The following is a 26,394-nucleotide window of genomic DNA, read 5'->3' as shown; positions in this document are numbered from 1 at the left end:
ACACTCTGAATACATACACAGACATACACTACTCAGAAATACACAGACATACACTGTTCTGAATACATACACAGACACATACACTGCTTTGTACAGGGTGTTGTGGCGTAAATTATGAAGTGACCAAAAATATTGATTATTAGTGGTGAATAACAGTCTATGATTTATTCCCAACACGCAGGCATACACTCAGTCATGCACCACAACAAGCAGGTCATTCACTAGTCAGCGGTGTATTATTCATGAAGTCTGGGCTATACATCAGGCTATTGAATGCAGTGATGGAGTGTGTTCTGCCGTGTGCTTTGTGTTTACGTCGTCTTGAGCATTATTTAAAGGCTCTATTTAATGCATGAATGTGGGATCCATGTTCTCTTATTTACTCCCTTCAGTCATTTTTTTCGTCACTTCCTTCATATTTACATTAGTTTTTCTTCATATATTACTTTTCAAACACTCTAGATTCTTATATTTTACTCTTCCGACATTCGATAATCAAAACACACACACACACACACACACACACACACACACACACACTAACGAGTAAATAAATATGTAACTCTTAGCACTTCGCTCCCAATCATTTCCTTCTCACCCTACATCAAAATCCCACAAACCTTCAGTGTCAATTCTTCTTTTCCACTCACTCTCCACATAAAAAATAAATAAATAAATAAATAAACAGGTAATATAAGCATAACCCCCACCTACCTCGTCCTCGATCTGCCTCGTTCTCGATCTTACCCTCCTCAGTCTCACACCAAAATCCCACAATCCCTCCAGGTCAACCCCTCTTCTCCACTCCCTTCACACCGTCTCATAAGATCACCATCCCTTACACTCCACCACGCCTTTTTCTTACACATCCTCAGCATCCCACGTCATACACTGTACACTGGGGATCCACGCGACACCTCCCTCCATACATTATTCAGCAGCGAAGTAAGGCAAGGTAGCGCTATACATAATAAATACAGGGAAGAATCATACACCGTCCCACCCCACCCCTCCACCTGGCCTCACTCACAGTCCAGCATTATTGAAGTGATTGGGTTATTTTTTTGGTGTCTTACAAGGAAAAATCGAAATTCTGTTTCTTTTTCCCTTTTCTTACTTGCATATTCTTCCCCTTTCTTACATTTTCTTTTTTTCCTTTTTTTCTTACCTTTTTCTTCCTGTTCTTAATTTTCTTTCCCCCCCCCTCTTTTCTTACTTTATATTTCTTCCTTTTTCTTCTTTCTCTTCTTTTTCTAGCACTATAGCGATCAAGGCATTAGGAATTACATCAGAGGGGAGTACAAATGAATTCAAAACAAACACACTTTCACAAAACAAAATTCCTTCACATAATTACTTAAAAACACGGTGTAATAAAATCTACAAATCCTGGTTGTCTAAAAAATGACAATGTTGTGTACATTACCAAAGCAGAACTGGAACAGGGGTAAGGAGCCAACACTTACCTGTGGAAAGAGAGAAAATTATTATTATTATTATTATTATTATTATTACTACTACTACTACTACTATTATCATCATCATTATTATGATCATCATACTATTCAAACATCAATCTGGCCATAACAGCATGATAAGCACAGAATTAATCTCTTACAAGTATCATCCTCGCGGAAATCATAAACACTGTATTATATAAACATGTATGACTAATTCAACACACACTATATCACGCTTCCATAAACTTTACCTGTTTTGATATTCCATGGAAAGATTTGGTTTTAACATAAATAAAACAGGGAAGTGCATGGACCTGGAAGGAGAGGCGTAATTACAAGCCAAGCACACACTCTCTCTCTCTCTCTGACCTCCACAAAGCACATATTAAACGAGCTTAACGAGGCCCTCCTGCTTACAAACATCAAAACATACACAATACAAACTCAAATGTGCACAGAAAGGTGTATGAGGATTTATTTGTGTTTTATTGTTACTAATACCACATTCTTTACTCAGTTCGGATGGTGGAGAGAATAATGAAAGACTGACTAGAAGAGTTGTGTGAGTGTAGCATGGAGGGGGAGAGAAGGAGGAGGGAGGTCAATGATGAGATTCTGGGATGGAATGGAGAGATACGAGGGTACGGGTTGGAGGGAGGGTAGCCAAATAGCAGAGAACAGGGCGACGTGGAGGAGATTTGTTTTTCGGCCACCCCTTACTAGATTTAAGTGACTGGCAATAAACGCACAGACAGATAGACTGATTGATAAATACTTAGACAGACAGATGAAGATAAGCAGACCGACAGACAGATATAGACAGATAGATAGATAGGTAGCTGGGTAGGCAGGCAAATAGATAGATTTTACGAACTGAAGTGGTTTTATACATACCGCGTTTATTGATCTTTTCCCCTACTTATTAAAAATATTCTGGAGTTAGCAAGATTATATATAAAAAAAAGTGTTCCAGTATCAAATATATATAAAAAAAGGTGTTCCAGTATAGCAACAGAACAAAACAGAACTAAATGCACACCCAGATGTTCAGGGAAATGCGCACACTCACCTGGCATTTATATTATATTCATGAGGCCTGGCCAGGTGTGTGAGAGCTCCTTCACTCCATTAAATACTAGTGCATACCCTTACTACTATTTACTATTATATACCCTAAATGTTAAAGGATAAATCAATGGTTACTACTATTACTAATGTACTATGGTGGATGCTGAAAATACTATACCTATTCGCTCACTTTAGCAGTAACTATAATAACAGCAAATACAGCAACTATTTGTGTCATGTACTTTTCGCTAATTCATTTGGTTACATATTACTGCCAGTCTGCAGCCTCCATCACTACTACACTTACAAGAGAAAGAAGGAAAATAAGGAAACGATGATAGTGTGGAACGGAAAGGGTGAAGTAAAATGAGAAGGGAAAACAGGAATGGAAAGACAAAACAAGAAGAAAAAAGATGGAAGAACAAGAAAAGGTAAAGAAGGAGTAAAGAGGAAGACAAAGTAGGGAAAGTAGGATGGATGGGGAAGGAGGTAGGGAGAAAAGGGCGAAGAAGGCAGGAAGGAGAAGAAAGGGAGAGCGGAAGGGACTGGGAAGGGAAGACAGGGGGAGGGGAGGAAAGCAAGAGAGGAGAAGGGAGAGCTGGAAAGGAAGGGAAGTGAAGGACAGGGAGCAAGGAAAAGGCGAAGGGAGCAGGGAAGTGAAGGGAAAGGAAAGGATAGAGGAATGGTGAAGGAGATGGGTGAGGGAAGGGAGAGTGGGTGGGACGGAGGAGGGGAGGGGGAAGAGGAGGAAGGACATATAGAAAAGGATGGCAGAAGGGAGAGAGGGGCCAGACAAGGAGGGCGGGAGGGGGGCATGGTGGAGGGGGATGGAAGAGGAGGGAGGGAGGGAGGGATGGCGGAAAGAAGGAGGGAGGGAAGGAAGAGGGGCGCTAGGGCCGTCTCTACTCAGACAACTTTATTGTGCTGTAAATCTAGTTTTGTCCGGGGTTCCTCCAGTGTCGGGGAGGGGAGGGGGAGGGTGGGGAGAGGGGGAGGAGGAGAAGAAGGGGAGGGGAATTAGAGGGAGGGAAAGGCAGGGGAGGGGAGAGAAGGTCAGGAGGAGAGGCAGGGGAGGGGGAGAAGGTCAGGAGAGGAGGCAGGGGAGGGGGTGGGAAGGAGGAGGGAAAGGGAAGTGAGGGGAGGGGAGGGGGAGGGAGAGCGAGGGAGACAGAGAGAGACAAGGAGACCAGAGACCAGAGCAGGCCAGAGGCAAAAGTAGAGAAGAAGAGAGAGGACGCGAAAGAGGGAGAGAAGAAAACAATATATAAGGAAGGAGAGACGAGAAGAGACGAGAGAAATGCGAGATACATAAGAGGAGAGGAGAGGAGAGGAGAGGAGAGAGGGAGAAATAAAGACGAGAGAGATAAGGCAAGGAGGGAGGAGGCACGAATGCAACACTGATAAGAGGAGGAGAAGGGAGAGGGGAAAGAGACAGATGTGGCGGAGATACGAGAGATATAAGTGAGTAAGAGACATAAGAGGAGAAATTATGAGAGAGAGAGAGAGAGAGAGAGAGAGAGAGAGAGAGAGATCCAGGAAGTAAGTGGACTGAGCGAGAAGGCGCTGGAGGAAAGAGGAATGGAGAGAGAGGCGCCAGCAGGGAGAGAGGAGGGAAATTTAAGAGAGGGAGAGAGAGAGAGAGAGAGAGAGAAACAACCACATTTAACATATACATCTACAACCACAACCACCACAACCACAGAAGTTACCACAACCACAATCATAACCACCACAACCAAGAGTCCATCTAACAACCACACAACCATAACAATCCCAACCACGACCACCACAACCACAATCACCACAACCACGACCGCCACAACCACAAACACCAGAACACCACAACAACAACCACACAACAACAATCACCACAACCACAACCACAATCACAACCACAACCACCACAATCTAACAACCACAAAGTAGACAAGACGAAGTACTGACATCAAAGGACAGCCGGAGGAGGAGGAGGAGGAGGAGGAGGAGGAGGAGGAAAAACTGAATAAGGGAAGAGGAAGAGGAGGATGGGAGAAAGATGGAACTGAAGGAAATAGTAAGGAAGGGAGAGAGGCGGAGAAAAAGTAACGAAGAAAGGAGAACTAAGTATTTAAACAAGAGGAAAAAAAAGAGGAAAAACTTGGAGAGGGACAAAGAGAGGAAGAAAATTGGAAGTGAAGGAGGGATCAGGGGGAGGAGACAGAATTGGAGGGAGGGAGGGAAGAGAGGGAGAAAAAGAGGACAGAGGAAGTAGAGGATTGAGACTGGAAGAGTGGAAGAAGATAAAACGAAGAGGATGGAATTTAGATGCAGTGAGGAGGAGAAGGCGGAGGAAGAGAGGGAAGGCGGAGGAAGAGAGGAAAGGAGGAGGAAGAGAGGAAAGGAGGAGGAGGAGGAAGAGAGGCGGAAGAGGAGGAAGGGAAGATAAGAAGCAAAAGGGAGAAAAACAAGAAAAAATAGGGAGAGCACAAAGCGATGAACAGAAGAAACAATAAAGGGAGAGTACAAAGGGTGAATACAAAGGGAGGATATAAAAGGCAAACGGCATGAGAAATTAGAGGAGGAGGAGGAGGAGGAGGAGGAGGAGGAGGAGGGAGAACAAGGGATGAAAAGAAAAAAGCCAGAAATATTAAGAGAAAAAAAATAATCAAGGCGAAAAAATTAAAAAGCAAAAATCGATAAGAAAACCAGGAAAAAACGAGGAAGAAAATCTAAGAGGAGGAGGAAGAGGAGGAAAAAGAGGGCAAGAAAAGATGGAGGAAAAAGTGGAGGAAAAATGAGGAAGACGAGGAGGGGATGGAGGTGAGAGAGGAGGAAGACATCTCCTTACCATGCAAATATCTTGATAGGCTAAGAGCAGTGAGAGAGAGAGAGAGAGAGAGAGGGTGGTGGCTTTTTACGAGTTTACTCAGCATTACTTGGATGACCCCAGGATCTGTACACCCGTCTGTCTGCTGGAGAGTGTAGAAGGGTGTTTGTGGGTGTAGGAGGGTGTAGTGTGGGTGTGGGAGGGTGTTGTGTGGGTGTGGGAGGCTGTGGTGTGGATGTGGGAGGGTGTGGTGTGGATGTGGGAGGGTGTAGTGTGGGTGTGGGAGGGTTTGCGTGGGTGTGGGAGGGTGTATGTGGGTGTGGGAGGGTGTAGCTGAGTGAAGATTTAGGAGACAGCCGCTAGGATAGCAAACTTGGATGGAATTTTTTTTTCTCTCTCTCTTCCACTTTATCTTACTACAGATCTCACTTTCTTTCAAGGCCATTCTTCCAAGTCTCTCTCTCTCTCTCTCTCTCTCTCACACACACACACACACACACAAAGCCCGTCTAAGCATCAATAACTAACACGAGCATACGCTTACATACGCGCACGCACACACATACACAAACATGCAATTCAACCACAAAGCCAAGCTAACACGCCATTCACACATCAACAGAGAGAGAGAGAGAGAGAGAGAGAGAAACCCATTTCACAAAAATTCATTTACGTTTCACTTTACTTAACCCAAAAAGTTACACCGATACTTAAGCCTGGTAAGAAGAGGAAAAGTAAAGAGAAGGAGAAGAGGAAAGTAAAGAGGAAAGAGTAGGGAGGAAGAGTCTAGGAAAGAGTAAAGGGGAAGAGTAGAGAGGAAAGAGTAAAGGATAAAGCGGAGGAGAAGAAAAGAAAAAGCAGAGAGGATTGAGGAAAGAGTAGAAAGTAAAGAGGACAGAGTTGAGAGGAAAGAGAAAAGAGGAAAGAAGAGAGGAAAGAGTCGTGAGGAAAGAGAAGAGAGGAAAGAGTAGGGGAGAGGAGAGAAAAGAGTAATAGCAGAGGAGAGAAGAGAGGTAAACATCAAGGCAGAAACTCGACAAGAAAGAGTAGAGGTGAAAAAAGAGAAGTGTAGAGGACAGGAAAAGAGAGTAGAGAGGAGAAGGGATGACGTGAAGGAAAGAAGAGAGGGAAGCATGGAAGAAAACAGGAAAATGAGAGGGTTGAGATGAAAGAATAAGGAGTAATGAAAATAAAAGCAAAAAATAAAAACAAAGTAGATAAATATGGAATACAAGAGAATTTAACGAATAAAGAGAGAGAGAGAGAGAGAGAGAGAGAGAGAGAGAGAAAGAGAGAGGGAGAACGTAGAAGAATGAAGAAAAGGAGAGGAATAGGAAAGAAGAGCGAGGCGTGAGGAAAGAAAAGCTAAACTGTAAGGCAAAGAATATGCGAAAATACTGAAACGAGTGAATGATGCAAAGGAAGGAGGGGGAGAGGAAAGATGGAAGGAAAAATGGATGAAAGATAATGAAAAAGCGAAAATGAAGGAAGAAAAGTATGACTGGAAGGAAAGGGATGAAGGAAGAAAAGTATGGCTGAAAAAAAAATAAATAAATACATACATAGGCAAAAGAATAAAGACCAGACCCAAACAAAAACACAATCAAAACAAAAACAACAAAAGCACCAGCCTTAAGGGGAGCGACATTTCAAGGAGGCTTTAACTCCCTCCCCCCCCTCTCTCTCTCTCCCCGTCCTCCTCCTCCCCCTTTAAAGTCTCCCCCTCCTCTCTCCCCCCCTTCAAGAAAGAAAGTAAGAAAAAGACACGACTTGGCTTTCATTTTGGCGGGATTAAGGCGGATTTATGTGGGTGTGGGATTACTGCCTTGGTGGCGAAAGTTTCAGAGTTAAAAGGCTTGGTCACTGTGGCTCACGTGGTCTTTGTTTATTTACGTTGGGCTGAGTCACGTGCTTTTGTTTACATTTTTCATTTTTGCGATTTATTGTAATGTGTTATTTTTACTCCATTTTTTTAGTCAAGTGATAGTGATTAGTTGTTTTTATTTAATTATTTATTGATTGTTTTCATTTCTTTATTGTTTTTATTTTATCTATTTATACGTAACACGATACTGGCATTTAAGTTTTGCGTTCAAAGAATCATTAACATTCAATTTTTATTATTATCTCATCTCGTGTCATTTCAGCCGAGGAAAAAGGGTCACGATGATGATGATGATGATGATGATGATGATGATGAAGGTGGTGACAAAGATGATGATGATGACGATGATGACAAAGACGGTGGCGATGATGAAGATGAAGGTAAATATTATGACGATGATGATGATGAAGATGGCGATGATGACGAAGGTGAATATGATGTGGTGGTGATGGTGATGATATTCTTGCTCACTTTTAATTATTTACTCTGATATATTTATGTTCGGGAAATCATATGCTAATGTTTACTCTGCTACCATGTTCACTCTTTGTAAGGAACATTTTGACTCTCTCTCTCTCTCTCTCTCTCACCATGTCCTCAAACTCTGCCTCCCCCTCCATCACTTTCCTCACTTCCCTCCCCTCACATCCCCTCCCATCCCCACCCCTCGCCTGGCCAATCTCATATTTCCTCTCCCCTCTCTCTCTCCCATCACGTCACTCCTCCCGCTCCCTCTCATTCATTTCCCCTCGATTTATCCTTCTCTCTCTCTCTCTCTCACACACACACACACACACACACACACACACACACAAACTAATTAATTCACATTTTTTCCTGCCAAACTCCCATTTTCCCCCATTTTTCCCCTTACCTCATATTCTCTCTCTCTCTCTCTCATCACAAACCTCGTAATTAATTCACCTTTTTTCCCTTCCCCAACTCCTTTTTCCCCTCATTTCCCCTTACCCCAAATTCTCTCGATCTCCATCTCTCTCCTTCTCTCCATCCCTGATCCTCCCTCACCACTTCTCCCCTCGCTTTTTCCTCTTCTCTCTCTCTCTCTCTTTTCCCCTTTCCCCTCACCTCCAATCCCACTACTTAATTCACTCTAGCCTCAACCTCCCTCTTCCTCCTCTTTCTATCTCTTTTCCCCTCTTCCCATCCCCCTTCAGTCCTCTTCCTCTTTCCTTTTGTCTTCCTTCCTTCTTTCCCCTCTTCCTGCGTTCTCTTTTTTCCCTCCCCCTCTCTCTCCCCTCCCTCTCCGATTAGCCTGACAACCCCTCATAACTCCCAGCACCCTTCCCTCTCTCTCTCTCTCTCACCCTCACCCCTACCTAGCCTGACAATGCCACATCAATCCTTTTTTTCCTTCACCCTTTCTCTAACCCTTTTTTCCCCTTCCTTCCTCTCTCTCTCTCTCTCTCCCTCGATTCTCTTTCACCTTCCTTCTCTCCAACTACCGACCAAATTATATCTCATTTTCTCTCCTCTCCATTTTTCTTTCCCTCTTTCCTCTTCTCCTTCTTCATACTTCCTCCACCTTGCTGCCTACTTATCTCTCCTCCCTCTCTCTCTCCCTTCTCCCTCCTCTTTCTCCTCTCCCCTTCCCATCCCTGTTCTCTCTCTTCTCCCTTTGCCTCCCTTCTCATAAGACTGTTTTTATTCTCTCCCTCTCCCCCTCTTCTCTCTTTTCCTCCCACTTCCTTGTCTCGCTCCCTCCTCTCTCTCCTTAGACTAACCACCCCCAATCCTCCCCCACCCTCCTTCTCCCCCTCACCCTATCCTAACCCCCCCTAATCCTTCCCCTCCCCCACCTCATCGCCTGACTACCCCCCATCACCTCCCTCATCACCATCCATCTCCCTCACATTTGCCTTCCCACCCCTCCCCCATTCCCTCCCCAAATCCCTCCCCTCCCTCCCTCCATCATCGACTCACTCTTTCCCTCTCTTAAACCCACTACAATAATGTCTTAAGATACACTACTCTTTCTTAAGATCAGATGGCATTACTTAAGAATGATTTTATGTATATTGAAGTCATTTTCCTTGCATGTTATTCTGATTTATTTAACTTACAGACAATTGTGTGTGTGTGTGTGTGTGTGTGTGTGTGTGTGAGAGAGAGAGAGAGAGAGAGAGAGAGAGAGAGAGAGAGACCACTACAACCCGATCCTTTGCTGGCAGTCCCAATAGTGCCGTCAATCACTGTCCAACGCTTTCTCTTTTCACAGTTTCTCTCTCTCTCTCTCTCTCTCCATGTATATACACACGTTTATTAGATAGGTAGACAGACTGACAGAGAGAGAGAGAGAGAGAGAGAGAGAGAGAGAGAGAGAGAGAGAGAGAGAGAGAGAGAATTAAAACAACACCAAAACAGCAACAAAACCACAAACATTATAACAAAAAAAAAAACACCACAGCCAAAACAAACACAAACAGCAGGCCAACTATATACCATGCCACCTCGACGGAAGCCAATATCCTAAAAAAAAAAAACACCGAAAATAAACTAAAAACACAGAATCAATAAAACACGACACCCAATATGGCAACACCGAGGCCATCTGTCTGTCTGCCTGCCTGTCTGTTTGTCTGTCTGTGTGTGTGTCTGTTTGGTGTGTCCTTCTAAAGCGCTCCATGTGTTTGTCTCTCTCTCTCTCTCTCTCTCTCTCTCTCTGTGTTTGTGTGTGTGTGTGTGTGTGTGTGTGTGTGTGTGTGTGTGTGTGTTTATTCACCAATCCACCCAAAGAAATCTCCCTAATCATCTATCTATCCATCTATCTATCTATCTACCTATCTAAGGTATCTATCAGCTTCATATTCTTTATCTATCCATCCAAATATCAATCAATACCAATCACAATTTATCTATCAGTCCACCAGGAAACCAATCGATCAATCTATCAATTTATCTATCAGCTCACCTATATATCTATCGACAATCTATCAGGCTAATTGTGCGCGTCTATAACCAGCCACTGACGCAAAGGAGTATAGTGGTTTGCAATACCCCACCGAGGTATATATTTAAGCGCATACATACTGGGCATTGACTTGGGGAAGGGATAGATAGATAGATAGATAGATAGGTAGATAGATGGATGGACGGATGGAAACATCGATAGACATAGATAGAGAGACATACAGACAGCGTTTGATATAGTGACAGTTATTGATAGATAGATAGATAGATAGATGGATAGATATACATATAGATAGTGAGAGAGAGAGAGAGAGAGAGAGAGAGAGAGAGAGAGAGAGAGAGAGAGACGACGTGAGGGGAGGGAAGGGAAAAAAGGCAGAAGAGGAGGAAACGAGGGGTAGGGAGAGAGGGAGAGAGGAGAGGAGAGGAGGGAGAGAAAAATCAAAGCACAGAAGGGGAGAACGTGGGGAAATTTAAAGGGTGGAAAAACGCAGAAAGGGGGAGAGGGGAGAGGAGAGAGGAGGAGAGGGGAGAGAGGAGGAGAGGGGAGAGAGGAGGAGAGGGGAGAGAGGAGAGAAGAGGAGAGGGGAGAGAGGAGAGAAGAGGAGAGGGGAGAGAGGAGAGAAGAGGAGAGGGGAGAGAGAAGAGAGTAAAGCAAAAGAGAGTAAGAGAGGAGAGTTCGGGAAAAGAGAGGAAGAGATTAGAGAGGAAGAGAGGAGAGAGGGAGGGAGGGAGGGACGGAGATAGGGTAGGGAAAGAGAAGAGGGGAGGCAGAGAGGAGAGAGAAAGGGAAGGGGAGGGAGAGAGGAGAGAGGGAGGGAGGAAAGGAGACTAGAAGGGAAAGGAGAGGAAGAGAGAAGGGCAGGGAGAGAAGAGAGGAAGGGAAGAGAGAGGAACAGAGGAGAAAGGTAGCAGAGAGTCTGAGGAAAGGAGGAAAGGACAGAGGAATGGAGGAGGTGAAATTGGAGGCAAGGGCTATTTATCTCTGTAAAGGGAGAGGAGTGCAAATCAGACAGTGAAGGAAGGGAGGAGGAGGGGGGAGGAAAGAGAGAGAGGGGAGGGGAGGGGAGCGAGGGCGAGGAGAGGGAAGGGGAGAAAGCGTCTGGGAAATGAGAGTGAGAGAAGGAGGGGAGAAAGGAGAGCGTGAACGTGATGCAGAAAGGGGAGAAGGAACGACAGAGTGAGGGAAGGGGAGAGAAGGGGGATTAGAAGGAAGAAGGGAGGAGGGACGAGAGGCTAAGAGAATGGGAGGGGAAGCAAAAAGTGGTGGGGAGGGGAGAAAGGGGGAGGGGGAAGTCAGATCATTATAGGAAGGGAAGGGGAGGGGGTAAGGGGAGGGGAGGGGAAATCACTGAATGAGGGTTGATGAGAAGAAATGTGAGAGTGAGGTGGAGAGGATGGAAAAGTAAGGGAAGGGGGGAAAAAGGGGGAAGAGAGGAGGTAAGAGGAAGAGGAGGGGAAGGGAAAGGGAAAGCACAAAATGAAGAGAGGGGAGGAAAAATCAAACAAAAGGAAATAAGAACAGGTGAAAGAGGGAAGGGGAGGGGAAAGAGGAAAGGAGAGAGAATGAGAAAAAGGTGAGGGGAAGGAAACACAGCATGAGAGGAAGGGGAAGACAAAATAAAGAGGGCGAGGGGAGGTGAGAAGAAATCAAAGTGAGGGAAGAGGGGAGGGAAGGGGGAAGAGGAGGAGAGGGGAGGGGAAGAGGTGGGGCAGAGAAGGGGAGGGGGAGGTGAGAGCCAGCAAATCACCATGTAAATAACTCAGCCTTTCCCAGCGAGTGAAAGAGACGGGAGAAACACACACACACACACACACACACACACACACACACACACACACACACACAAAACTCTCTCTCTCTCTCTCTCTCTCTCAGCCGACAGCCAATCAGAAGAGGCAACATTTTAAAGGGAACGTGAAAGCTAGCTCTAACTCTCGCCTCTCTCACACGTCGGGGTTGTCACTACTCTGGCAACACTTGGTGCTATTTGCATTTTAGGGTTTCCAAAATTAATCTGTCATTTTCAGGCGAGAAAGAGAGAGAGCGAGAGAGAGTTACTCTCAAATCCAATCAACATAATCAATGACACTGACGGAGAGGGAAGGAAGGAAGGCAGGAAGGAAGGAAAGAAGAAAGGAGGGAAAGAAAGAAGAAAGGAGGGAAGGAAAGAAGAAAGGAGGGAAGGAAAGAAGAAAGGAGGGAAGGAAAGAAGAAAGGAGGGAAGGAAAGAAGAAAGGAAGGAAGGAATGATGAAAGGAAGGAAAGATAGGTGGAGGGAAGAAAGTAAAGATGGAGGGATGAATGGAAGGTATAAGAAAAGAAGGAAAGATGAAAGATGGGTGGAAAAAAGGAAAATAAGGAGGTAAGGAAGGAAGAAAAGTAGGACTGATTGAAATAAAGCAGACATGAAGGAAGAACGTCAACAAACATCCACTGCTGAACACCACAACTAAAAAAAAAAAAAAGAAAAAAAAAAAAAAAAGAAAAATGGCTAAAATGATCCAAGACTCACATATTCAAGATATTTATATGTACCACAGTATAAGCCTAACTATTCCTCTCCCTCTCTCTCTTTCTCTCTCTCTCTCTCTCTTTCTCTCTCTCTCAAGGCAGAAGGAAGGCAATAAGTAACACGTCATGGAAGCGAATCTTTGAGGGCGAGGAACGATAAAAAATAAAACGAACGATGCACTGGCTCGTTACGTGTCTACCCAAGCAAGGAAGGACCGGAGGGAAGGAGGGAGGGAGGGAAAAAGGGAAGGAAGCATGAGAAGGGAGGGAGGAAAAAAGGAGGGAAACATGAGAACGGTGGGAGGGAGGGAGGATGAGAAGGGAGGAAGAATGAAGAGTAATGGATGTAGGGAGGAAAGGAAGGAAGGAAGGATGAGACGGGAGGGGGAGGGAGGTAGGGAGGGAGGAAAGAAGGAAGGATGAGAAGGGAAAAGGGGAGGGAGGAAGGAAGAAAGCATGAGAAGGGGGAAAGGAAGGAAGCGAGGGGGAAAGGAAGAAGAGGAAGGATTGATGGACTTAAAGGAAGGGGAAAGGGAGGGAGGGAGTACAGAAGGAATGATGGGAGGGAGAAGCAAGGGAGGGGGAAGGAAAGGAAGGAATGAAGAAATCGAAGGAAAGAAGGAAGAAACAGTGGAAGGAAGGATGCAAGGTAGCTAAGGGAATGGAGAACAAGGAACGAAGGTAATGATAAAGAAAAGAAGGAAGGAAGGAAGAAGTGGACGGGAGAATGAATGATGAGAAAGGAAATAGATAAACTGCCAATGAGTCACACAAAGAGAATGCAAGATGGGATAATTGCATGCACACACACACACACACACACACACACACACACACGAAACCTCAAGCACCTCTCCCTTCCCCTCACCTATTCTCTCTCTCTCTCTCTCTCTCTCTCCAAAATCCTTCTCATTTCCTCACGATTTATTTTCTCAACAGTTAGCCTCTCTCTCTCTCTCTCTCTCTCTCTCTCTCTCTCTCTCTCTCTCTCTCTCTTCCTGTACTGGTATATATGTATATATAAAAAGGGTCATTTATATAACGAAGGGATTATAAAAAAATATAATTATCAGGTTAGGTGTGGGAATCTCTACAGGTTAATTACTCTCTCTCTCTCTCTCTCTCTCTCTCTCTCGTGAACTACTCATCCATCACACACACACCCTACTTTACACCCTTCTTAACCCCCCCCCTCTCTCTCTCCCTCGTTTCGCTCAATACTCTCTCAGTTTCACTCTTAATCTCCTTTTTTTTTCTCCCGTTAATAGGGAAGGGGAGAGAGAGAGAGAGAGAGAGAGAGAGAGAGAGAGGTGAGACAAGCGAAGGATTAAGGCAGGGTGAGGAGAGAAAGAACAGGTAAAGCCGGTGGAGGTGAGGCAGGATGGGGTGGGTCAGGGTGAGGCAAGGTAGGCTGGGGTGAAACTGGACTGAATGAGGCAGGGTGGGGCGAGGCAGGGGAGGAGTGAGATGGAGGAGGTGAAGTAGGTGAGGGAGTGAGGTAAATAGGTTGAGGCAAGTGGAGGTGAGAAAGGGGGGATGAGGCGGGGTGAGGCAAGTGGTGAGGCAGGATAATTTGAGGCAAGTGGGGGTGAGGGAGGATGGGGTGTGGCGAGGGAGGGAGGGAGGGTAAGGGGGTGGAAGTTAGAGAGTTAGGCAGCAGGAAGAGACAAGAAAGAAGGGGTGAGGCAAGAAAGGTAGGTAAGAGAAGTAGGGTGAGGCGAGACAGAGAGGTGAGGCAGGGTGGGGATAGGCAGCAGAGAGACAGGGAGGACTGAGGCAGCGAACAGAGAGGCAGGGAGTGGTGAGGCAGGGTAGTTAGGCAGGTGCAAGAAAAGCCGGAAGGGATGAAGCAGGGAGAGGGTGAGGAAGAAGGGTGAGGAAGGGAGGGACTAAGGCAGGAGAGTGAGGCGGGAGGGGGGGACGGGTGAGGCAGGGAGGGGTAAGGCAGGGCATGGAAGTTGAAGCACAGGGCTAAGGTAGGTGGGGGTGAGGAAGAGCAGGCAAGGTGAGGCAGGGGGAAGGAGGGAGAGAGGAGGGGGTCAGTAGGCAGGAAGGGGTTAGGGGGATGGGGGACAAGGAAGGAAAGTGAGGCACGGAGGGGCAGGCAGAGGAGGGCTAGAGGAATGGGGGACGGAAGAGAGAGGGAGGGGAGAAGGAGAGAGAGGGAGGGGGAAGGAGGGAGAGAGAGAGTGAGGGGGAGAGAGGGAGGGAAGGGTGAGGCAGGTGGGGGGCCTCACCTGTCTCGATCAATACGGCATGTCCCGTGTACTACTCCGGCGCTCTACTACGCACGCACACTCACACCACACATACGCACGCTCCACACGTACACATGCACATACAGGCTACATAAAGGCATATACATACATATGCATGGTTCGGAAGCACACCGACATACACGCTATATATATACATACAGGCCTACAAAATATTTATATCAGTACATTGACACTTTTATGTAAAGAGACGCAACCTACACTGGCTTCATACACAGATACTCGTATATACTTCCATACACGCAACAATCATGCAAACAATATTACGAAAAGTGCATATACCGACAACATATTGCTACTAAGTAACATACCGTAAGGGCACACGAAGCATAGACACAGATGCTGTACATACACCAAATCAATATATATGTAACAGAAATACGAACCAAAACGTAAAATACACAACCAGGCGCACACCCAAGCTTGGTATATACACACGTACAGAAACACGTATTAATACATACACGTACACACAGACAAAAGACTGTAACACACATACAATGCTAATCCATACACAAATACGGATATGAACGCGAGACACGTGTGTGCGCGCACACACACACTATTATATATATATATATATATATATATATATATATATATATATATATATATATATATATATGTACACACACACACACACACACACACACACACAAACAAATACAAACAAACGTACAAATTACCCTGCAGTCAAGCACCGGTCAATAAGTCCATTACACTTCTCGGGTTCGGAACGACTGATACAGGGACCTGCTGCATGTGACTGCCGAGGAATAGTTTAATAATAGTTTGAGGCAGTATCGAGTTGATGTAGGCAGACTATTGACTTCACCTCAAGAACAACACATACATGCACCACCTCATGCTTGAATGTGTAGGGATGTATCCTGACTAGTACTATATATAAATAATGAACAAAGCAGTGTGTGTGTGTGTGTGTGTGTGTGTGTGTGTGTGTGTGTGTGTGTGTGTGTGTGTGTGTACAAACAACACTCACCGTTGTCTCCTCTTCCTTCTCTGTCTTCTTCTCTTCCTTCTTCTCCTTGAGTGCCTTTACCAGCTTCCACTTGCTGCCGGCGCCCCTCAGTGGCGGCTTGCCTTTGGCTGGTGGCGCCGGAGTGGTGCCGTCAGCACCAGGTGGGGCCGCCGCCCCCTCTTCCTCTTCCTCACCTGGAGGTTTTTCTTTCAACTCTGACTCTTTCTCAGGGTGTTCCTCAGGCACGGGGCTGAGGGCTGTGGGTGCGGCTATCTTCTCGGCGGGAGGGCGGGTGACCTCAGGCGTGGGTACCTCACCGGTCACTTCCCTGGGCATCACTGGGGATTCCACTGGCTCCACAGGGGCCTCAGAGCCCTCACCCGCTTGCCCCAAATCAGAGTCACACGCCAGGTCATCCAATACGTGCTGCCCTCCCACCTTGGGTGTGATCAGGTCTCTGGTGGGGACTTGGGGTTCCACCTCCCCCACTGGCATGGATCTGGCAGGCTCAGGCGGGGGCACAGTGGGCAGGGCACGTCGCCCATAAGTAGGTTCCTCAACCACAGGAGACTTGGCTGTAACCTGTTTGACTGGAGGCATGGGTTCCTCATCCTCATCATCCAGGTCCTCTTCAGGGGAATCTGGTCCTGAGGTCTCACCTGATGACCCCTCATCTGAGTCTACACGGGATCTGGGGACCGGCTGAGTGGGGGTGGTCTTGGCAGGGATGGGTTCCTCAGGTGGACCACGTCGCTCATCACTGCTCACCATGGAGAACACAGCACTCTCAACCGAGGCCTGGGTGTCCTGTGAGTAACACAGTGAACTCTGACGACTGTCTCCAGCACCAGAAAAGTAAGCAGACTCTTTTGAGACTTGACCAGTTGATTGTGAGAGTGGTAGTGGCTGGGAAGCTGAAGGGACTGTAACTGAAGCTGGGGCTGGGGCTGGTTGAGAGCCAGGCTCATATGCCTCAGCCTCCTTGACTCGACCCTGCAATTCACACAACACCACATTCATAAAGCTGCGGACACGGTCATCGGGTTGCATTGGGTAGCATTCCTCCAGCTCTGGTACCCGGTACTGATTGGCCTCCATAAGCTCCAACTTCCGCAGCTCATGGATATACCATTCATCATCTGAGTCAATGGAATCCTCTGTGCTCTGTCTCCGTGATGATCCACGTGACAAGCGCATACTGCGCACAGATCGGTTGTCCTCATCTTCAGAGTGAGCTCTGTGGCTGGGCGGGCAGAGGCGGTGGTCTTGGGTAGCCTCTGGTGGTGAGCGTTGGGTGATGTCACGGCTGCGGGAGGGCGTCCCCTCCAGCCCAAGAGACTCGCTCATGGACGTGTCACTATCGCCCGCCTCTCCCGACACGCTGATGTCAATGTTTTTGTTAATTATTGGCTGCTGCAAGACCGCAGCGGCATCGGCAGCCCTGATGAGGTTAGGGGCGGGCGCTTCCCCGTTTTTTGGCAGGATAAAGCCAGTGTTTAAGGGGAAGTTTTGATCAAAATAGTTAAGGATGGAGGAGGAAAGGGGGAGGGAGGGGTCCTGGGGTTGTTGGGGGAAGGGCTGCTGAGCGAGGCCAGGTAAGGGTGGGACATCACTAGGGAGGTGGGGGGCATTATAGGTCGGTGCTGGGGGACAAGTACCACCAACAGGAAGGGTCTCCTGGCCGCTCATGGGAAAATTTACATTTGGAGGAATATTTACATCTTTCAAGAACTGATAGCTGCCAACCTGGCTGCTAGCACTCTGATCTGCTGCACTTGTATCACGTGTTAAGTCACTAATATTGTTGTTGACCTGTTGCAGCTCACTGGCTCCAACACCTTCTTGTGGCAGCATGTCTGACTCAGAGAGATCAGAGGGTGGAGCTCCAGGGCCCACTGGAGGTCGGTCTAACGTGCCCTGAGACTGTAGTTCTCCTGGAGGAAGAGGGCTGAGCATCTGGTGGTTGCTGGGGGGTCGAGAACCACTGTCAGACCCGCTGCTGCTGGCCCGTGTTGCCTCCTCTGATCCGCTCTGATCATCAGAGTGGGCAGAAGATGAATGGCGCTGGCGGTACTTGCCTAGAGCACGAGACACCGCAAACTCTCGTCGCCCTCCCACACGAGAGGATCCTGAATGCTGCTTGGCCTCAACATCCTTCTCACGGCTATCAGAACGTTTCAATTCTCCAACTTTCGGGAAAAGATTTTCTGCATCTTGAAGGACATCATCTGCAGTATCTGAAACTGGCTCCTCTGTCTTGGGAGGAGATTCAACAGGAGTTCCCATACCTGCCACATTCTCTTTGCTGCTGGCTGTGGGGCTGTGCTTTTTTGGAAGTTTCACAGTCTGGAAGATTGAGTCAGGGGGATTGTTGGTGGTATCAGAAAGGAGGCTGCTGTTATCACTATCATCATCCCACATGGAGCGGTGAGGTATTGGGCGACTGATTTCCATGTCTGACTGCTCAGAGTCAGACAGTGACCGGAGAGACTGGCTACTACCACGTCGTCTTGTCTTCTGCAGGATTCCTGACATAGTGCTCATGAATGACCTGTGCTTTTTCTCCTTGCGCCTCCCAAGCAACTCCTTCTGCCTCAGTTCTTCCTCTTCATCAAGAGGCCGGGATGGAAGGCTATGGGAGCGGGACCTTCTGCCTCTGATATCTATGTTGGGAATCATTTTGGTCATACTATTCAGGGCAGATTTCATGCTGGCACCACGACGCACCTTCTTCTTTTCCTCTGGCTGTACCTTGTGCTTTATGGGTACAGCACCTGGTGCAATACTGATATATCCTGCCTGAGACACCAATACATTACTATTGTCATAATAGGTCTGTGCTGGTTGTTCCTCCTGGACCAGCTGACGGTGCTCCTGTGTCCCTTGAGGGCTGTAGGGTTTCAAATTCAGCTCTAAGTTCACATGACGATCTGATTTCACATCAGTCCATTGCACCTGCTGCGAGGTATCTGCCTGCACTGTGGGAACCGCCTGAGTGTGTCTGCGAGAGCTGTGGTGCTTGCCATAACGACTCCTTGATTCACCAGTTCCATGGGCAGTTGACAAAATATTTTCCATATTCCTTAAAGAGCCAGACAGTTCCTCACTTTTCAGCAAGGATGACTCAGCAACACTTGGCATCAGGTGGTATCTCTCCTTTGGTGGGTAAGTGTTAGTGTATGCATCTGGGCCATCATATGCCAAATCTTGCATTATAACCTTGTTGGGATCATAATCATATGAATCTTTGTACCGTGATGTCTTCCCAGCTTTCATGCTCTCTTCAACTGGCACATATCGGTTGACAATGTGTGAGGAGTTTGGTCCTGCTGAGTAGGGTGGTGGCTGGCTGTAATTTGGCTGGTACTTGTATTTCATGGCATCTTTACTGCCAGGGCCAGATGAGGGGTAGAAGCTCGAGGTGGATGAGTAGGAGGAGATTGAATCGGAACTGTCAGCACCATAGCTATGTCTATTTTCAACCTTTCCTGTTTCCATATCAGTAAGATGGTCATACCTACGTGAGTGTTGTCCCACAAACTTCAATTCTCCTGCTGCATTCAGGTAGGCTGGGGCTGAATATTTGGGTTCGTTGATGTAGGGTGATGGTGGGTACTGCTGCTGCTTCCCTTGGTAAGCTCTGTCCAAGCTGGGAGATAATGACATACTTGAGGGGTAGGTGTCAGAGAGCGAGGTGTTGGTGAGCAACGAGGAGGAGGCCACACTGGATCTGGATCCACCGTAGTAATGGGAGTAGGTACTGGATGTTGGAGCTGGAGCTGGAGGGGGTGGTGGTGCTGATGAGCTTAGCATATCCTCAAAGTACATCTCCTCTACCTTAGGACCAGTGGCTCGAGAGATGGGATCAGCAGTAAGGGCATAGATTCTGAAGGATTCCTCCTCAAACATTCCAGTGCTGGCTGGTCTGGCTTTACTACCCCCTTTTCTGGGACTGAGAGTGAGATAGCCAGAGGCAGTGACAGCTGTACTAGCAGGTAAGGAAGAGGACATGAACGATAAACGGCCATCAGCTTTCTCTGCAGAAAGAGCTGTGTTGACGATGTCTGGCTTACTGGTTGATATGTGGAGAAAGGAACTCGTTGTGGTAGGTTGTGCTGATTCCTCCAAGATGGGCGTTGAATTAAACAATTTTCTCTCCCTTGTTAAACTTTCTCCCATAGTGCTAAACTTGAACTGTTCGTTGAGGGAGGCTGACAGGGAGGTAGAGGTGAATGAGACTGTGGCTGACGTCGTTGTAACGGCAGCCAGCAAAGCGGCTGAGGAAGCGGACGGCAGGTACATGTCTTCCAACCTCTCGGTTCGGTCCGTCCTGTATGGGGAGGCTCTCCTACCAGGCCGTGGGCTGGTAGGACTTTTTTCGATGCTCGAAGAAGTACTCATACTACTACTGAGGGTTGAGATCCCAGAGTCATACTTGCCAAGTTCTGAGTATCTAATAGGCGAGGGGCTCTTCACTGTCCGTGGAGATTTTGGGCTCTTGGGACTTTTAGGACTCTTGGGACTCATGAGGTGAGGGGTGGCCCGGGGACTGTGGCCCAGGTCCTTCGATGTCATGAATGATGGAGTTGAGGGTCGCTTGCCTGTGGGACCCGGCTCAAGGCCAGTGGGAGTCAGAGAAGTTTTCTTGGTTCGTGTTGCATCCTTAGGACTGCCCGACCGGGGAGAACTAACGTATCCATCCTGGCGAGTTCTTGAACCTCCAAACGGTGGGGAAGCTCTTACTTTTTCACTGGTGGCTGTCATGAAGGAAGGAGAGGAAGTACCAATTGGCTTGTCTCCTATAAGAGGATCTGGCGTCTTTCTCCCCATTACACTGAAATCTGCCATTCCAAGGGCGTCCTTGCTTGATCCAACACTTCCTTCAACCTGTGAGAGGGGTGAAGGGGCCTTCATGCTCGCAGAGTGACGTGGAGATCCCACCACAGAACCTGTTCCCTTGATTCCAAAGGTAGCCATGACCTCTGGGTCTGTTGCATTGCTGTCAGTAGACAGCTGCGAGTTAGGTCGGCTTCTCTGTGGCTCAGAGGTCCTTGGGCTGAAATTCCAGTCTTCTAAATTGGAATCCAAGTACATTTGCCGCAGCTTTTCATCCACCACAGACTCAGCCATCTTATTGTCCACAGTTTGAGGAATAGTTACTGCTGATGCTGTGGCGCCCTCTGTCTTTGGTTGATGGCGAGGGGAGGTGGACGTGGGTGAACCCAATTTTGGTGATGAAGAGATTAGTCTCTCACGCAAATCTCGCAGATTCTGTGAGTCCTTGAGAAGCTTGGCACTGAGGGCATCTAGTTCCTTGAGCTTGCTAAGGGCAACCTTGTCAAGTGTGGTAAATTTCCGAAGCTCCTGCAAGTCATGTTCACTGATGCAAGCACTAGTGCCAGAGTAATCCTTGTAAGAGTCTGTTGTGTACACTTCATCTTTTTCATTCTCCTTCTCTCTCTCTTTTTCTTTCTTTCTGGTATCTGGAGACTCTGTGTCTTTCTCTGTCTCTTCTATATCCCAAATACTGGCCAACTCCTGGTCTGTTGCTTCTGTAACCTGTGACAAGTTATCCCGGTGAGCATTATTTAGACTTCTGTAGAATGCTTCATCAGGGAGTCTGTTTTCAGAATTATCAGCTGCTGGTCCAACCACAGCAGCAACACTGACTGCTGTAGCAGTTACAGCTGTAGCTGCAGTTGCAGTGTCTGCAGGAAGTGCAGGGTCTTCTTTATCTGTGAGGAGGGACTGGAGGTCAAAGGCGGTGTAAAACTCTAGCAGCTGAGCGATGACAGCTTGCTGCTCATACAGCAGAATCTCAAGTTTCTCCAACCGTTCCCACATCTTGACATACTCCTGCGACAGCATATCTAGGGCACGCCAGGCATAACGGAGCTCCGTTTCCAGCACGTTGAGGCGAGTGCCCAGTCGCTCCATGTAGTCCCCAAGCAGTGTCTCCATGCTGGCTAGGTAGGAACCCGCTCCCATGCCCATGCCCGCACCAAGTCCCGCCCCAGATCCACCCAGGGCGGCAGACTTGACACCCTTCAGGCTGTCCATGTTCATTTGGACAGCTTAGTGTGGGGCAGAGTACGCAGGGCAGCCCAGGTCAGGCTGGGCTGGCACCCGCCCCCAGGGCACACATGCCATCAGCACACCTGCACCTGAGTCTTGTGATCTGGCTTGACCAAAGCCTGGCCGGCACACGGCTTACATAGTGGTGGGGCGGCGGCACCCTTACTAAGTCATCACTGGACACTATGTTCACTTGGCCTCACCCCACCCACACCATGTCTTAAACACGTTTCACTTGGCCTTCATGGGGAATAAAGACACCATTAATAACACATACACCGCTACAACAAACGAAAAAAATCATGAGCAAAACAGATTGCTGTGATGTGCTATGGACATGTTCAGAGGTCGGTCCAAATATTCACGTCTCCCTTGCTTCACTACATTCCAGAATACATCGCAAGGTACTGAATGCTTCTCTCCAATAATTCTGGACAGACACGTGCTTCACTCCTGTATTTTAAGAACCACGTCAGGAATGCAACAATAAGAGGTTCTAGTTCGACAAATGCACTGGATATCAGAAACTGAATGAATAGACAGTTGATTACACAGTCTGGATTTCGGAAACTTGAAACACTGAGAACGGATTGTATGGTAAGTAAAAATCTATCTTCCCAGTAGGTTCTTAAGTCATATTCTCTCTAGCCAAAGAAACTCCACTGCATCTTTCCCTTAGCAATTTATATAGAATGTTACACTCCAAATTTTTCTTGCATAATATCACAGCTTTTTAATACTGATAGCGTTTGCGGAAGTTAACATACAAGCAATTATACCGTCATAACTTCATGTATGCCATTTATCAGCAACTTCATAGACCAAGAGAAAAAAATGCAAGAGACCATTTGGGTGCAACAGACAAAATATATTACTGAGGAAAATGTGTTATGAAATTTCCAAAGCCAATGAGAAAAAATTAATGAAAATGACATAAGGGTACAACTGACAAAAGCAAAACCTGACTTTATCATTTCATCCTGACTATGGCGTGTCTCGGATGGACTTAGTTTAACATTATATGCTGACATTATTTACTGAGTTTAACATTATATGCTGACATTATTTACTGAGTTTAACATTATATACTGACATTATTTACTGAGTTTAACATTATATGCTGACATTATTTACTGAGTTTAACATTATATGCTGACATTATTTACTGAGTTTAACATTATATACTGACATTATTTACTGAGTTTAACATTATATGCTGACATTATTTACTGAGTTTAACATTATATACTGACATTATTTACTGATAACTGCAAAATACGGAACCATAGTCCTCATTTCAATCAATATGCGTTTCGGATGGTTCGACTCGGATGCTTTGACTCCTCCGCTAACGTATTCAATAAACCCTGGGAAGATGCTGATTTCACTCACGGCACACCATACCCATAGGTCACAGCACGGGGAGGCCAGGTCAGGTTACGCCACGCATGGGGTTGACCTGCGGGTAAGACAGGCAAAAGTGGGGTCAGCTAAGGGGAGAAACACAGGGTCAAGTGGCTCTCTGTGGTGTCAGGTGAGCGGGTTGCCTCAAATTTCATCCCAAGACTTAACTCCTTCACTGCGATGATGTATATTCTATTTTTATCCTATCCAGACGATTTATTTTGACTGTGGATGGATCTCTTAGTACTAAATGGGTAAAAAAAAATGATCCAACCCATCGAGAACAAAGAGTCTGTCCTAAGCTGAATAAAGTCGTCTGCTGAAATAAACTGCTGCTTATGTCAACAGATTAAAGGGGCTGAACAGACGAACTCCAAACACTGCTAAGACGAAGAATGCGAAGAACAGCAACCGGAAAGATGAGAAAAATGTGTAAAAGAAAAAAATAATACGGACAGGAGAAAAAAGATAGGAGAAATAAGTAAAGGAGAGGGAGGGAGGAAAGGAGAAAACATAGGTACACAATAAAAGGAAATTCAAAATACAAATTATGGAGACTAGAACAAGAATGAAGAAAGAAAAAGTTAAAAATCACAAAGAAAAAAGTACAAAAAGATTAGAGGACAATAAAGAAAAAAAAATCACGGAGAGAGAACGAGACTCAAGTGGAGAAAAAAGTGAGAAAATGGAGAAAGAAGAGAATGAGAGAAAATGAGAGTTAGGGAAGGTCACAGTGGAATTACGAAGGGGTTAAGGTCTGAATTTAAGGTGAGTAAAAGGTCTCTCTCTCTCTCTCTCTGCTACACACGATGCACTCATTCTTCTCCTTAGGATTACATTTCCCACTAACCCGCTCCACGATAGCCAGTCTCCCCTCCCCCTCTCTCTCTCTCTTTCCTTCTCCCTTTTCTCCTCTGCTCTCTTCTTCCTCCACCTCCTCCCGACTGTTATTCCTATTTCCTTCTCCCTCTTCTCCCCTGCTCTCTTCCTCCTTCTCCCTCTTCTTCTTTCTTCCTCCCTCTTCTTCCTTCCCTCTCTCCCTCCTCCCGCTCTCCCTCAAGCACTGCCTTTATTGCTTTATCCATCTTCTCCCTGACGCCTTCATCTCCCTCTATCACACCCAACCTTTTACTCACCCCACCCTTCTCCTCCCCCTCCCCCTCTTTTCATCACCCCACCCTTCTCCTCCCCCTCCCCCACTCTTTTCATCACCCCGCCCTTCTCCTAACCCTCCCCAACCTTTTCATCGCTCCACCCTTCTCCTAACCCTCCCCCATTTTTTCCATCACCCCACCCTTCTCCTCCTCCCCCACCCTTTTCAGCAACCCACCCTTCTCCTCCCCCTCCTCCACCCTTTTCATCACCCCACCCTTCTCCTCCTCCTCCCCCACTCTATTCACCACCCCTTCCCCACCCTTTTCACCACCCCTCCTCCACCCTTTTCGAAATTCTCATAACACAGCCACTAACTATCTCAAGCTTTTTATTTATATTTCAAAATGAAATTAAATGAAATACTACAATCATCACTACTCCCACCAACACCCCAACAATTACAGTCGCTACTCTTGTTTCACTCAACAGTCAACCACAACTACCACCACCTCAGATCCACAACCACAATTACCAGCACCGTTATAACCACAACCATCTTTACAGCCACAACTACCATTACAACCACAGCCACAACCACCGATACAACAATCTCAACTACCGTTACAACCACAACTACCATTACAACCACAACCACAACCACACCCTCCTTCGCCTATCCCTTCACCCAACGAGACACACAACTCCCTCTAAGGTTGACACTAATACTGCTCTTCATAAGGATTACCGTCCTTCTGAACCTCGCCCTCAAGAACACAGCGACCCCTGACCTGAACTCTGACCCTGACCCCGTGACCCTGACCTTACAAGAAGAATCTCATCCTCGGAGACGCAAATAAAAGAGCGCGCGTGCTTGCTTGCTTGCTTGCGTGTGTGTGTGTGTGTGTGTGTGTGTGTGTGTGTGTGTGTGTGTGTGTATTTATTTGGCATGCTTACACCCCAACCAGTAAGTAGCATGTGCACAGCAAACACAAATACACAGTTTTATATACATACATACAGTATACATTCCCACCCTACAACACACACACACACACCTTGTACCCTCGCTATCTCACACCTCAACTTACCGTCCAACTTCGTGTGTCAAGTTTCTCTCCTTACCACCACTATCACCACCACAATTTCCATCACAGCCACAAATTTCACCACCACTGCCACCACCACCACATTTATCACCACCACTATAACACTATGACATCCACTACCACCATCATCATCGCTACCTTCGCCTCGGTCATCATCACTACCACCATCATCGTTAATATCATCATCACTACTTCCATCACCACCACAACCACCATCTCCACCATCACAACCTCGTCAGTGTCGCTATCACCACAGTTGCCACAATCACTACCACCACCACCACATCGAAATACCTCTCTACCACCATCAGTATATTTCACACCATCATAACAACAACTACAACCATTCGCACCACAACTACCACAATCACAACCACTGTTACCACCATCCCTAAATCCTACCACAATTTCAAACCACACCAATCACATCCACCCTACCACCATTACCACAATTTCCAAGACGACTACCACAACTACCAAAATCACATCCATCTCCACCACAATCACCACAGTCTCAACCACCACTACCACCATCCTGCAAGTCCATTAATCAAATAGATACATCCATCCATCTATCATACGTCTTGTACTCCTTATCCAGCATGAGATATGACCCCCCTCCCCTCTCTCTCTCTCTCTCTCACACACTCTCTCTCAATTTTATGTACTTATAGAAATAACTTTACTCTTTAACATCCCATCCCCTGTTCACACACACACACACACACACACACACACACACACACACACACATACACACACGAAGCCAAACCTGCACACACAGACTCAAACCCAAC

The 26,394-nt window shown here is 46.7% G+C and overlaps 1 protein-coding gene across 1 annotated transcript in view; it reads right to left on the bottom strand.

Annotated features, from left to right (window-relative positions):
- Positions 1 to 21,977, bottom strand: part of unc-13 (protein unc13 homolog) — a 205,044-nt gene extending 183,067 nt beyond the window's left edge. Inside the window, exon 1 of the mRNA XM_080283857.1 lies at positions 15,939 to 21,977. Coding sequence (XP_080139983.1) covers positions 15,939 to 21,977 — 6,039 coding nt within the window. The remainder of the gene's footprint in view (positions 1 to 15,938) is intronic.
- Between the last annotated feature and the right edge of the window lie 4,417 nt (positions 21,978 to 26,394).

The sequence above is a fragment of the Coenobita brevimanus genome, chromosome 98, assembly GCF_032717465.1.
Source record: "Coenobita brevimanus isolate Jiangsu-jjx chromosome 98, ASM3271746v2, whole genome shotgun sequence".
NCBI lineage: Eukaryota > Metazoa > Arthropoda > Malacostraca > Decapoda > Coenobitidae > Coenobita > Coenobita brevimanus.
The sequence above is the reverse complement of the archived record's forward strand: the minus strand, read 5'-3'. Positions and strand labels throughout refer to the sequence as shown.